General features: G+C 38.2%; 1 protein-coding gene across 1 annotated transcript in view; it reads left to right on the top strand.

The window, feature by feature from the left end:
• The window catches only part of fshr (follicle stimulating hormone receptor), a 13,352-nt gene extending 2,778 nt beyond the window's left edge, over nt 1-10,574 (top strand). The window contains exons 2-14 of the mRNA XM_035671117.1: nt 536-607; nt 1,001-1,075; nt 1,874-1,948; nt 2,043-2,117; nt 3,378-3,449; nt 3,842-3,922; nt 5,839-5,907; nt 5,993-6,067; nt 6,594-6,779; nt 7,050-7,270; nt 7,911-8,092; nt 8,176-8,367; nt 8,983-10,574. Of these exons, the coding sequence (XP_035527010.1) occupies nt 536-607; nt 1,001-1,075; nt 1,874-1,948; nt 2,043-2,117; nt 3,378-3,449; nt 3,842-3,922; nt 5,839-5,907; nt 5,993-6,067; nt 6,594-6,779; nt 7,050-7,270; nt 7,911-8,092; nt 8,176-8,367; nt 8,983-9,519 (1,912 nt within the window). The 3' untranslated portion in view covers nt 9,520-10,574. The remainder of the gene's footprint in view (nt 1-535; nt 608-1,000; nt 1,076-1,873; nt 1,949-2,042; nt 2,118-3,377; nt 3,450-3,841; nt 3,923-5,838; nt 5,908-5,992; nt 6,068-6,593; nt 6,780-7,049; nt 7,271-7,910; nt 8,093-8,175; nt 8,368-8,982) is intronic.
• Nucleotides 10,575-13,447: the final 2,873 nt, after the last annotated feature.

Genomic DNA, 13,447 nt, shown 5'->3' with positions numbered 1-13,447 from the left:
GGGGGGTCAGCGTAAAGATTAGGATCACCTGAAGCTTTTGCACAAACATGCACTTAGACATACACATAAGCATAAAAACAAAAAGCATACAAACAAACAAATACAAACAAACAAATGCAGTCCACACACACAAACACACAAGGACGAACTTTGTGGCACAAGTAGCGATTATTACCGACTTCCCAAGGGACGTACTGTGAACTCCCAGGCGGCGATGTGTGTGTTCTCAAATGTTCTGCTCGAAGGTCAAGGCTCAGGAACAGTGGGGATATTTACAAGTACGCAGCAATGGATGGCCTTTTCTGATGTCTTTTCCAACGACCAGATGCAAAATAAGCTGGGGATCTTGTATAGAAATTCTGTACACTAAACTTTGCTTTATGCATTAAAAGACCCCCCCAATGTGAGTGAGTAACTGGTCATGGCCTTGCTGGCCTCACAAAACAAAAACTAACCCCTTACGATTTTTAAGGATTTGTCGTCAGCGTAGTGTGTGTGTGTGTATCGCTGAGATCGGTTGTTTCTGCATCAACAGGGAAGTTAAGCAGACGGAGATCATAGTGATTCCCCAGGGCGCCCTCAACAGCCTGCAGCACCTCAGGAAACTGTAAGTGTGTGCGCCTGTTGTTCATGTTTATTATTTGATGTAGAACATAATGAACTAAGGAGGTCAAAACACTCAAGATATAGATCAAAACAACAGAGAAGATGCACCTTGATTTGGTGTTATTTCTCCAAATAAAAAAAAAGGATTTTATATTATGTTTGGAGAAATATAATTATCCCCTATATTCATATTGTTTCTACATGAGTTTAAATTGCATATAAAATCCCTGAAACTAATGTAAAACAAGAAAGCTCAAAGCTATTTGAACCTAGATATTCAGAACCCTGTTTTCTCTACATTTGATGTTTCTTGCACCTTAGCGCACAAGTGTCTCAAAAGCACTGTAGTACGGCAAATAACAAATGTTTCTTCCCTACCTTACCCTTACCATAGCACTATATGGGAGAACGAAAAGCTGGAGAGTATCAGTGAGTTTGCCTTCGCCAGCCTCTCTCAGCTCACCGATATGTGAGTATACAGTTTTCTAAAAGCCACCGCTCATGACGTGTAGGGATGCAGCAATACCAATATCAGCTCCGATACTGTTGTAATCATAAAACTACTCGACTGACTACATGACTTTATATGGTAGATGGACCTGTTCTTGCATAGTGCCTTTCTAGTCTTCCGTACCACTCAAAGCGCTTTTCCACACATTGACTTAGTGGTGGCAAAGCCCATCGAACAGAAACAAATGCATTCTGGGGAGCAATTTGGGGTTCAGTATCTTGCTCAAAGATATTTCGACACATGGCTGGAGGGGCCAGGGATCGAACAAACAACCTTCCGATTAGTGGACAACCCACTCTGCGTCTGAGCCACAGCCGCCCATATAACCTCCAGCATACACCTGCTATTAGTCGAGCAGGTAGAAGCAACGTCAGCAACTTTTACAACAACATTAACAACATTTCATTTGTTACAGTCGGAAAGTGAGGAACATCGGTCATTGTTAGAACTGTAATGGTATTATTAAGCACTCATATTGGTACTCGGTATCGGCAAGTACAAATGTAAATACTTGTACTTTTGTTTGGTCTGTATTGGTGCATCCCTACTGACGTATATATATTATCCAACGTGCTTGTGTCTTTAGTCTTTGTTATGGAACAAGAAGAGCCACAAACTCTGAGAAAGCTCCTCACCCAAACAGTGGAGCAAGCTCGGAGACACAATACATCAACGTATAGGTGTGAATGAAGGCCTAACAGCTGAGTTCTTTAATACATGTCATATATTTCATTTATGCATTTGTGTTCCCCTTAGCTTCATCTCTGGGAATGTTGCGTTAGAAAATATAGGAGCTTTTGCTTTCTCTGATCTCCCTGAACTCACCGAGATGTAAGTACAACTGGCAGGATAATGACAGTGGTGAAAGCCTGTAATTGTAAGTCATTTATGTTAATGAGTACATGACTGAATGTTTTTCTTTCAGAACCATAACAAAGTCAAAACACCTGACACACATCAATCCAGATGCATTCAAGGACATTGTGAAACTGAAGTATCTGTGAGTACTCAGCGAGAGTGCAGTGGGGAGGAATACTTTCTTCTAAAATGTGTGTTTTTAAAACTGATTGTGAGTCCAAAATGGGTCATGGGTGACAGGACTACTTCTGACGGGCCCCCACATGACCAGAGACATCATTTTTTAATTAGCTTGGATCCCCTGGAAGAGAAATCAAGTGTCACACTTCATCTCATGAAATAAAAAAGAAGATGTTTTTCCATAAAGTGAGCTAACCCTCATTTCATGTTGTTACAAAACAAACTTTTTTATTAAAGGCCTCACTGATATTTTCATAACTGTTACTGTTATGTTTGTCCCAATTTGTGAGAACTGGGACACGTAACTAATATTAAATGAATTTAATCAAACTATTAAAAACTAGTTCAACTATTAAACTTTATTAAATGTCCATTAAATGCACTGTATGTAAAAACTGTTCTTGAAACTAGTTTAATCATTTGTTTAAAAAAGGTTAAACGTTATTGCTCTTGGAGGCTGATTAGAAAGATGATTATATAAAACCTAAAAGGAGTGTCAGAAAGTCAATTGGATTACTTTTAACACGTTTTGATGCATTCCTGATAAGAAAAACATTGTTATTTAATAAAGATTTTTACAGTTTTGTTGCAAAATATAATATCCAAATCTTGCTTTTCAAGAGTAGTTCCCCTGACTTTTCATCTGGCGCCTCCATCAAGTCAAATAAGTTTAGTGATTTAGATAGTTTAAGTGGTTATGACATTCCCTGTTCTTTGTGCTGTTCTTATGTTACCATGTTGAACTAAGTTGCTGAAAATAGTAGATATTATACCTTTTAAACACCAACCCTATGTTTGCCTTAGCATTGTTAGAATGCTAGCATGTTGACTTTAGCATTTAGTTTAAACCAAAGCAACACAGAGCCTCTAGGAAACCCACAGTCTTGTTTTGAAATAAAGAAGTTTCCAAAAACCTGTTTAGTCTGAGTTCGGGATAATCAGTGTTTTACAGACTTGTTATGTATTTTTGCCCAAAAAACAAAAAGAGAACAGTTGTTTGGAACAAGAAGCTCTTTAAATGTCTGATTTATCTTTTTACCACCTGAGCTTCTCCCTGAATTGTCTTAGAAACTCTTCACTTGTTAATTTGTATCTCAGTCAACACGATGAATGCTACATTGTCTGATTTTATCACAATAACTCACAGCAACAGTGAGTGTCTGTTGTTCAGAGGTCGCATTGTGACTGTGGTAACATTTGCTGCTTAATCTGCACATCACAGGACCATCGCCAACACCGGACTGAGACTCTTTCCAGACTTCACCAAGATCCACTCCACAGGCCTGCTTCTGTTGTAGGTCTCGACGCAATGCACAACACTAATAATGCTGGACACCCACACACCATTATTCCCACATGCATTTGCACATATAGGCTACTGTATGTGCACACAATTAAATACGCCTGGAAGAAATCACACCATTCAACCTGTAACACTGCAGCTTAAACCTACGCACTGAGAACAAAACAGAATATCTGTCTTGTCTTGTCTGCAGCCTTTAAAAATCCATCTTCAAACTCTCTCCCATCTGACTTCAGCTTCCTAAAGAAAGTGGATTTAAAGGGGATTCATGTATTTCCTAATATATTGAACATATACATGCTGTCTTTCTACTTTGTAAATGTGTGTATACTATTTACTTCTCAGTTGTTTATAATGTGTTTTTGATCTTGTGTGCTGCTTAGTGACCTGCACGACAACAGCCACATAGAGAGAGTCCCCGCCAATGCTTTCAAAGGCCTCTGCACTCAAACTATCCCTGAGATGTAAGAGATTCATCACTTTTTTAGAGACACACACACACACACACACACACACACACACACACACCACCCTCACACAGCTCCGAGTGGGCATTACATACGCAATGACGAATGTTCCCTGAAATGCTCCCTGCTCTCCGCCTTCTCCTACTTTTCTCCTTTTTCTGCATTTCTTACACTCATATGGCTATATATCACCTCTTTTTCCCCCCATTCTCCTCTTTTTAAGTTGTAAATCCTGCTGAAAATCACATACAGGTCTATATAAAGGCCTTCTTAATCAGGCTTAGTAAGTCAGAGTGACGTGTATTTTAATTTTGCTTATAAATTCTTTTTTGTTTTTTGTGAAAAATCCAGATTAAAAGTTTGTATTTTTAGTATTTTTACTATAGTAGGCTATAGTATTAAACTCTCATATTATACAGTAAGTCTAACTACAGCTACTACAACAAATAGTACCACTGTTAATACTCAAGTTACTGGCCAAATGTGAAGTCGATTGAGCAATAATTGTGGAAAGTAACCAAGTATTTCCATTGTATACTATTTTACTTCCTATATTGAAAGGGAAATTCTACTTTTGACTCCACTACATTTTTCTGGCAGGTGTAGTTACTGTTATACTTCACAAATTAATATTTTACATACAAACAATGTCATCAGCTTATCAAATGTGATGCAATTTTAAACGTAAAATAATTCAAAGTAGCTCCCTCTCGACTCGTTACAAGTAAGGGTGTCACGATATCACGATATTGACAATAAACACAAAACACACAGTAAAAGTTCTAATTAATTTGACTTTTTTTTTTTAAAATAGTGAATTCTTTTGGCCATGATAATCATGTAGTAAGTAAGTCTAATATTGTGACACTTGTAGTTGCAACATTTAAGATCCATCTTAGTGATGCAACGTGTAATAATAATTCAATATGTGTAGTAACAAAACACATAATAATTACTTAATCACTTTTAATAACTAAATGTGTTTAATAATACTTTTTTGTAACATTTTGACTTATAATAGGCCACTTTTAAACTTTAGTATCTTCTTTTACTCAAAGAGTCCTATTAGAAAATTGACATATTGACTCATATTTGTCTGACTGGAGGAAGGCCGGGACAGTTAACCTGGCTATGTCAACAACAACAAAAATCCACCTACCAGTACCTCTAAAGCTCCTCTTTGTTTAATCCTTACAGAAAAACTACACATCGTCGTTTAAAGGGGGGTAATGTGCCTAAATATGTTTTGGCCTGGACCAGCAACGTCCTGGAGTTTTCTGCTGGTTGCCTGGCAACTGCACAGAGGCAAGAAATAGTCTGACAGTCCCCGTAAAAAATGGCAAATAGTTATTTTTACACTTCAGCTTTTGGACATATGAAACACAATAAAATGTGTTAATTAGCCAGCTTTAGAGGTGCTGGCAGACATATTTTATTACATTTGGAGAGAACCAAGGTAGCCTTTCCTCCTGCTTCCTGTTTTAAGCTAAGCTAAGCTAACCGACTGATGCCTGTAGCTTTATATTTTTACAGACATTAAAGCTCGACACCAGAACTCGGCAAGAAAGTATATTTCCCAAAATGTCAAACCTCCCTTTAAGTAACATTTTAAATGCAAGAGTACTTTTTAATTGTGGTATCACTACTTTTATTTAAGTAAAAATCAGAATATGTCTTCCACCACTACCGAAGGTCCCGAGTTGTCCAGTTAAAAAGTAGAAAAGGAAGAAAGAGAAGAAGTCTTACATAGTAATAAATACAGTTTATTCAGTGTATTCATGCAGCTTTAGTCACTGAGAACAAAAGAACTGCACTCACTAAAATTAGCTTTGATAGTTCAGATAAGTTTTCTGCTGGGACTGTTCCGTGTTGGAGCCACATGACTATAATTTGGCTTCCTTTTCTAATGACAGACGGCTCACCAGAAATGGCATCAAGGAGGTGGCAAGTGACGCCTTCAATGGCACAAAGATGCACAGATTGTGAGTCACGGGCAGAGCCACAATTGCAAACAGAAGATTTACAACACATATTTAATTTCTCTCTGTTCTCCTCCCTCTCTCTTAGGTTCCTAAGAGGCAACGAACAGCTTACTCACATCAATCCCAACGCCTTTGTGGGTTCCAGTGAGTTGGTGGTACTGTAAGCATGACATCTAACAGTAACTCATGCCTACATGATTCACCCTCCTCATCATCACTTATTAAACTCGAGATGTAGGAGATACAAGAGACAATGTGGCATGTGTGGGGAGGCTCAAAAGAAACATAGAAACGTGCCAGATTTGAGGTAAAAATAAACTGCAGTAATTACCTGTGTGTTCCCCAAGCACAGAGACACCTATTTCCATTGAAGCAGCAATCAGAAGGGAAAAAACTGTATTTGTTTTTCTTCTGGGCTGCCATTGCTGTAATGTTTTTTTCACTTCGCATCCCAGTAACACTTGGCAAGCGGTGTCTTGTCCCATAAATCTTTTGTTCAGGAAATAGAAGTTCTAGTGTTTTCTTCTAATGGAATTTTGCCAACATAGATTTCTTCTCTTAATCCAGAGAAAAATAAGTGAACAGCTTGTATAAACTGGTCAAATCACTGTTAGCCAATAGGGAAGGCGTCTGTTGAACATTGATTCTGAACTTAAAACCGCTGGTACTCTTCTTTGTTTGTGTAGAGACATTTCCCAAACGGCCCTCACCTCCCTGCCGGACTACATCCTCGGTGGACTCCAGAAGCTGATCGCAGAGTCCGCCCCCAATCTGAAGGAGCTTCCTCCTCTGCAGCTCTTCACCAAACTGCACCAGGCCAACCTGACGTACTCGTCACACTGCTGCGCCTTCCATAACATACACAGGAACAGGCACGCATGCATTATCATCAAACTGTCTGAAAGGAATTGATTGAATTGCAATTAATTCAAAGTACAACGCGTAAGATTTAACCATGAATGGCTAATGCAAATCTGTATTAATATCTCATTATGATTCCATTACTGGTTAATTACCATTAACTAACATTGTAGTATTGCCAACAGAGCCTTAATATAAACTCTAGAAGAAAAAAAAATGAATATTGTATTAGAGTAAAAACTATGAAAAATTAAAGAATCGTATGTGTTGTTGTGTGTTAGATCAAAGTGGAACTCCCTCTGCTCCCACCCCGATGCTCAGGGCAACCCTCACTTCTACAGGGACTACTGTTCCAACTCCACCTCCATCATCTGCACCCCAGCCCAAGACGACTTTAACCCCTGTGAGGATATCATGTCAGCCGTCCCCCTGCGGGTCCTCATCTGGATCATCTCCATCCTCGCGCTGCTGGGGAACGCAATGGTACTTCTGGTCTTATTAGGTATGAAATGGGACAATCATTTCTGTGGCAGAAATTTATGGCATTTTCATGGACCAATTCTTTGTGGAGTTTGTATTTAATTTTCTTTTAAGAATAAGCACATGCCAGATGTACTACTTTTTAGAGGTTAAAAGATATTTATAGAGATATATTGAGGTACTTTCCATTCAGTGTTTCCATTTTGTGAGACTTGTCCTCCAATACATCTGAGAAGCAAATGTACTTTTACCTCCACAGTTATCTAATTGCAGTACGTTGTAGTTTACAGATTCAACATGAGACTAATACATAACTGTATTACTGTATACATATTTTCTTTCCTTATCCTTCTCTCATAATCTGTTAACTTCTTTCCTTCCTTATTATTTACTTTCTGCATGCCCTCTTTGTGCTCTTTCTTCCATTCTTCCTTCTTTCCTAATTTCATTACTTCTTATAGTTTCTTGCTTTTGCCTTTGCTTATCCTCTTATTTCTTTTAATTTGTTTAAAAGGTATAAGGTTCTCACATAAACAGCAAAACTAAGCTTTACTCTCTTTTGCCATAGAATAGCAGCCTGAGGACATTTTACTAGTAATACTTATTTCTTGTTGTACTTGTCAGACTCAATTTTCTTTCTCTAATTTCTTCCTGTTTTTCAGGCAGCCGCACCAAACTGACTGTTCCCCGTTTCCTCATGTGCCACTTGGCCTTTTCTGACCTCTGCATGGGCATCTACCTGGTAGTCATAGCAACTGTAGACATGCTCACTCGAGGCCGGTACTACAACCACGCCATAGACTGGCAGATGGGCCTCGGCTGCAGCGTTGCCGGCTTCTTCACGGTGTGTATAGCTCTACATAAATAGCAACACTCATACATGCACGTGTTTAAATAGAAATATGTGTGTTTGTGTGTCAATTGCAGGTGTTTGCCAGTGAGCTGTCAGTGTTCACATTAACAGCAATCACCCTGGAGCGCTGGCACACCATCACACATGCTCTGCGGCTCGACCGTAAACTTCGCCTGAGACATGCCTGTATTGTCATGACAGCAGGGTGGATTTTCTCCTCCATAGCTGCTTTGCTTCCCACAGTCGGGGTCAGCAGCTACGGCAAAGTGGGTGCTTTAGGCCACTTATTCTCCGTTCAACTCCCGTGCTCTCCAGTTTGTGATGTTATGTTGTTATGTTCCCCTTTAGAATATGCTTGGGTCCCAGTAATTGAGGATGCAAAAGGATGCCTGCCAATTATTTTCTTAATCAGACGCCATAAAAAGTGAAAAATAGTCCAAGGTTATGTTATCAAATGTCTTGTTTTGTCTGACTAACAGCCCAGAAACTAAAGTTATTAAATTTACTATTATGTAAAACAAGAAACAACAGCAAATTCTCCCATCTGAGAACCTGGAGCCATCAAATATTTGTCATTTTTTCTTGTAAAATTACTTAAACAATTAGTTGATTATTACAATAGTTGCAGATGAGCTCTAATCAGTTAATTTACTGAGCAAACATTATGCAAAACCCCAAATATGATGCATTTCTGAGATGACATACTCTGAAATGAACCAGTAACAACTTGTGTCCCTTTCTATATTCCTGTAGTAGTTGTAATAGTAAAAGAGTTTTCAGGCTATTTGTCTAGGATTAAGAAACTGGGCAATAGCATGAATAACTTGTATAATGGCTTGATTGCGTGATTTTTTTAACGTGTGTGTTTGTTTGTGGTGCAGGTGAGTATCTGTCTGCCCATGGACGTAGAGTTTCTGGCGTCTCAGATCTACGTGGTGTCTCTTCTCCTCCTCAACATCCTGGCTTTCTTCTGCGTGTGCGGCTGTTACCTTAGCATCTACCTGACCGTCCGCAACCCCTCCTCGGCGCCGGCCCATGCCGACACACGTGTGGCCCAGCGCATGGCCGTCCTCATCTTCACCGACTTTGTCTGCATGGCTCCCATCTCCTTCTTTGCCATCTCAGCAGCCCTCAAACTCCCTCTCATCACAGTGTCAGACGCCAAACTCCTGCTGGTCCTCTTCTACCCTATTAACTCTTGCGCCAACCCCTTCTTGTACGCCTTCTTCACACGCACCTTCAGACGTGATTTCTTTCTCCTCACAGCTCGCTTCGGCCTGTTTAAGACCCGAGCACAGATTTACCGAACAGAGAGTTCCTCCTGTCAGCAGCCGGCGTGGACCTCTCCAAAGAGCAGCCACATGTTGCTGTACTCCTTGGCCAATACATTAAGTCTTGATGGGAAACAAGAGTTCTGACTGTTATTCAAAAGCAGATAGAAACTTTTTGCTGGATCGTCAACAGGAGGATCATATTTCTCTCCTCACAGAAGTCCTATTTCTCTCAGGAAAATGAAGACGATTCCTTGTAGGACTGATAGAGATGTTGACAGAATCTAACGCATACAAAGACATACAACTTTGCTTAAGAGGTGCACTTGTTTTGATGTGTGAACAGACTGCTAAATCCTCAAAATGATGCCCTAACTCTAAATTCTTATGCTTTAAATTACATTGAATTTTGTTGGTTATTATGTATGTTATTATGTATCTCTGATATGTTGCCAGTATTTTTGGCCAGCATCAGCTGCTGATTTTTCAGACCTGACCTCAGACCTGCAACAACGCAAGTATCCAGTGTCCTTCTTAAACCATGTGTGACAGTCAACTCTACTGTATGTACAGTGTGTATAGAAATCCAAGTAATAGCTACAGAACAACTGCAGATACTTTGACCAAATCTAGGTCAAATGGCTGTCCCAGATAATTCCTTGTGTTTGTTTTAATTTGATTGGAACGCCAGATGGGTGGAGTTTACTGCATGATAAAAATTGAGTTCACAAGTAAATGTATGAGGAGTATCAGAGGAGGTAAACTGACTTTTACTTTCATGCATCGTCTTACGTAACATCCGTCTGGTGTCCCAAGATAATGAAACAAACTCAAATACTTTGAAACTGTTTAATAAAGGTTTGACATTCGGGAGATCAGCATGCACGTCAAGAAACCAACATTCATTTAACATTCAACGTCATGATTGAATGATATTCATTAAGAAGCACACCGCAGGGACTTACTGTTTAATAATCTCCTCATACACCGTCTGCTGTAGCTCTACATCCCTCCACATCCCTCTTACCCTTCAGTGTCCATATTTTTTTAATGAAGGAGGTGTAATTATCTTTGTAATGTAATTAAGTTGTGTAAATGAAAGTACCACTGTTTTGTATACGTGTGTTTTGTACAGAATATATCTTTGAGATGTTTTTTTCATGTCATTTATAAATTTGTTTATTAAATCCTCTTTGAGTATATTTTGCATGAGTATATGAGGTGTAGTAACAAAAGGTCTCACACACACACTAAATTGAGCTGAAATGGCGTCCTTCAGAGCATCCAAAGCTTTCAAGGACAAAGTGACCCTACCAACCCTTTGCTCTGTGCACCAGGGTGGGTGGGCCGTTTCTGGGAGACTACACAGCTGTCCTTTCTGCTTATTACAGGAGGATGGATATGGCAGCTAGATAAGGCACACACTCAGAAGCAAGCAACCCAAGATTTCAAGGCTGCAGCTGCAAGAAAGAATCCGAGTCTATCTCATTGATATGGATACACTGCCTCCTACATGCCAGCATGGAACATGTGCATGCATTTATAGTCTTTAACCAGCAGGTGGTGCTAGGGATGCAGGATTTATTGTGATCTCTGCTCTGTTGTGGTCTAATGTCAGCCTCTCAACAGCAGTGGTGGAATGTACATGGAACAAAGTACATTCACTCAAGAACAAATTTCAGATACTTCAGTTAGCTATTTCACTACATCTCAGAGGCAAATATTGTACTTTTAACTCCATTACATTTGTCTTTCAGCTTTAGTTACTAGTTACTTTTCAGATGACCTTTTTTCATACACTTCCTAGTCAGTGAAAACCATGTATCTCCAAATTTAGTGATTCTGAATGAGTTTTTAGTTTTTTATGATAAACTAAAGGATTAAGTGTAAATTTACACAAAATTCTGTCTTCTGGAAAAATGACATAAAAGATACTACGATTATATGATGATCGTATAAAATATGATACATTGCTGTAGATTAAACTATCCAACAGTATATATAGTTGAAATTAGCACAACATACACATTAATACACCAGCAATATTAATCCAAAAACATCCTATCCAATAGTAAAACACTAACAGTGACGATTTTCTAGTATAAGAGTATATTTACTTTTGATACTTTTATTAGATTGTGCTAATAACACCTATTTTTTACTGACTTCCTCCACCACTGCTCAGCTAAGGCAAATGAGGGTGACAGCAAAGCACACCTTAAAAAAGCGAAATTAATTTATAAAAACATACATCAATGTGGAAGAAAGTGTTTACAGAACACTAACAATGACAATATACTATTTTCTTCACAGCTGGTGGCATTGAACTATATTCATCCATTATCTATAACCGCTAGTCCTTTGGAGGGTCGTGGCCATCAGTATTATATATATGAAAAAGAGACTGTACACAGAGTAGACCGCTGTCTGCACCAAGGAATAATATCATTTCTAAAAAAGGCTGGTGCAAGTTTAGACTGATACTGTCTTAGTAAGGTGTTGCTTTGCAGCTCAGGTGTGTGGTATTGTGGTCTTGTCTTTCAGACAATACCACATGCAGTGCAGACGATATTTTAAGTCTCCAGACAGAGCAGCACTGTGGAATAATGTGACACATTGAGGCCTGCAGAAAAGAAGCCATTACTGTACAGACTTACCCCCAATATGTGCTGTTGTTTCATATGAAAGCTGTAAAGTAGTATCTCATGGTGTCCAATCTAATGTATTTCATTTATTTTCAGGACTTACATACATCCTTTGTTGTGAATCTTATCTTTGTACGTCCAGTGTACAATTGGTGGTATAAAGTAACATTCAGGGCTTCTTGTTGACCTTAATTTGTTGCATGTCACACACCTTTTTTACTCTTGACTGGAAACTATCTAATAAAAAAGACCACAAAAAGTAATAAGATCCAACCAGCAGGATGTTAAAATTGGCAGAATGTAGTTTATTTGAGAACAAACTATGAGGACAATTGTGTTAAAATGGGGAAAGAAAATTGTAAAAGTCAAACTGTTTCTGCAGACATTCAGTTATTTCTGCTATATTTTCCTCTCATAACATACAATATCTGTTTACCCAAGCACTAAAAATGTAATCATCCTCAAACTTATATTCACTGATTACTAAAAAATGATTAATCGCAGCTTTGGTTGAATGTTGAAAGGTGTGGTAAGTGCTCCCACATACAGATCTTCTCCAGACACAATGTGATTAAAGAAAATAAAAAAAACCTCCAGACCTTGTAACATAACAAGTCTCAGTGTGATGCTGTCTCTGATATCATAGCCTAATCTTCTGCAGACAAACAATGCCCTCTTGTGGTCCAATTACATAAAACGATACTAATTGACTAAACATGTTTATTAAAGTGATACACCCCCAAAAATCTGCAATTTAAAACACAAACATCACCTCCTATGAGCTTAAAAAAAAGATTGTAATTTGGTTTCAGCCTCGGTTTGTCATGTGAGTTCAAATGGATGGCGACTGAAATAGTCAGATATTATATATATGTAGATATATTTTGAATTATTGATTAATTCTATTTGTATTTAAATGATTAATTGTAAAACATAATGACAAAAAGAGCATTACATTTCCCATTTGATCTCATTCTGCGTCTGAATTTAATTATTACATTTAATTGTAGAATTAACTTTGAAGAGGCTTTTAATTTTTAACTTTTTGTTATCCCATCTACTAATGCATCTGCTCCATCTCACAATTTAATATTGTGTTATGTGTCTCCTGAAATTAACATTTCCATTTTAAATATTTTAAAGTGTGAAGGCTTTTATTGATAGAAACATTACCTGCAACATAACCCAAGACTCTGCCCTCCAGTATGTCCTAAACACCCATTATTTTCACTAATATATGGCAAATAATACATGCAAAATTCAACAATTATAATAATAAAACAGATTCAAGGTTATACTGTTCACTGCACCTTATATTTTTCCTTGCACTACAATTCTACTGCTTATTTATACATTTTCTACATTTTTTATATTGCTTTTTTTTATATATAAATATGTCTAGGTTGTTCTCTTTACTTATTGTGTTGTTA

Source organism: Morone saxatilis, unplaced genomic scaffold (assembly GCF_004916995.1).
Source record: "Morone saxatilis isolate NCDOM2014 unplaced genomic scaffold, NCSU_SB_2.0 Contig1, whole genome shotgun sequence".
NCBI classification, from domain to species: Eukaryota; Metazoa; Chordata; class Actinopteri; family Moronidae; genus Morone; species Morone saxatilis.
The sequence above is the reverse complement of the archived record's forward strand: the minus strand, read 5'-3'. Positions and strand labels throughout refer to the sequence as shown.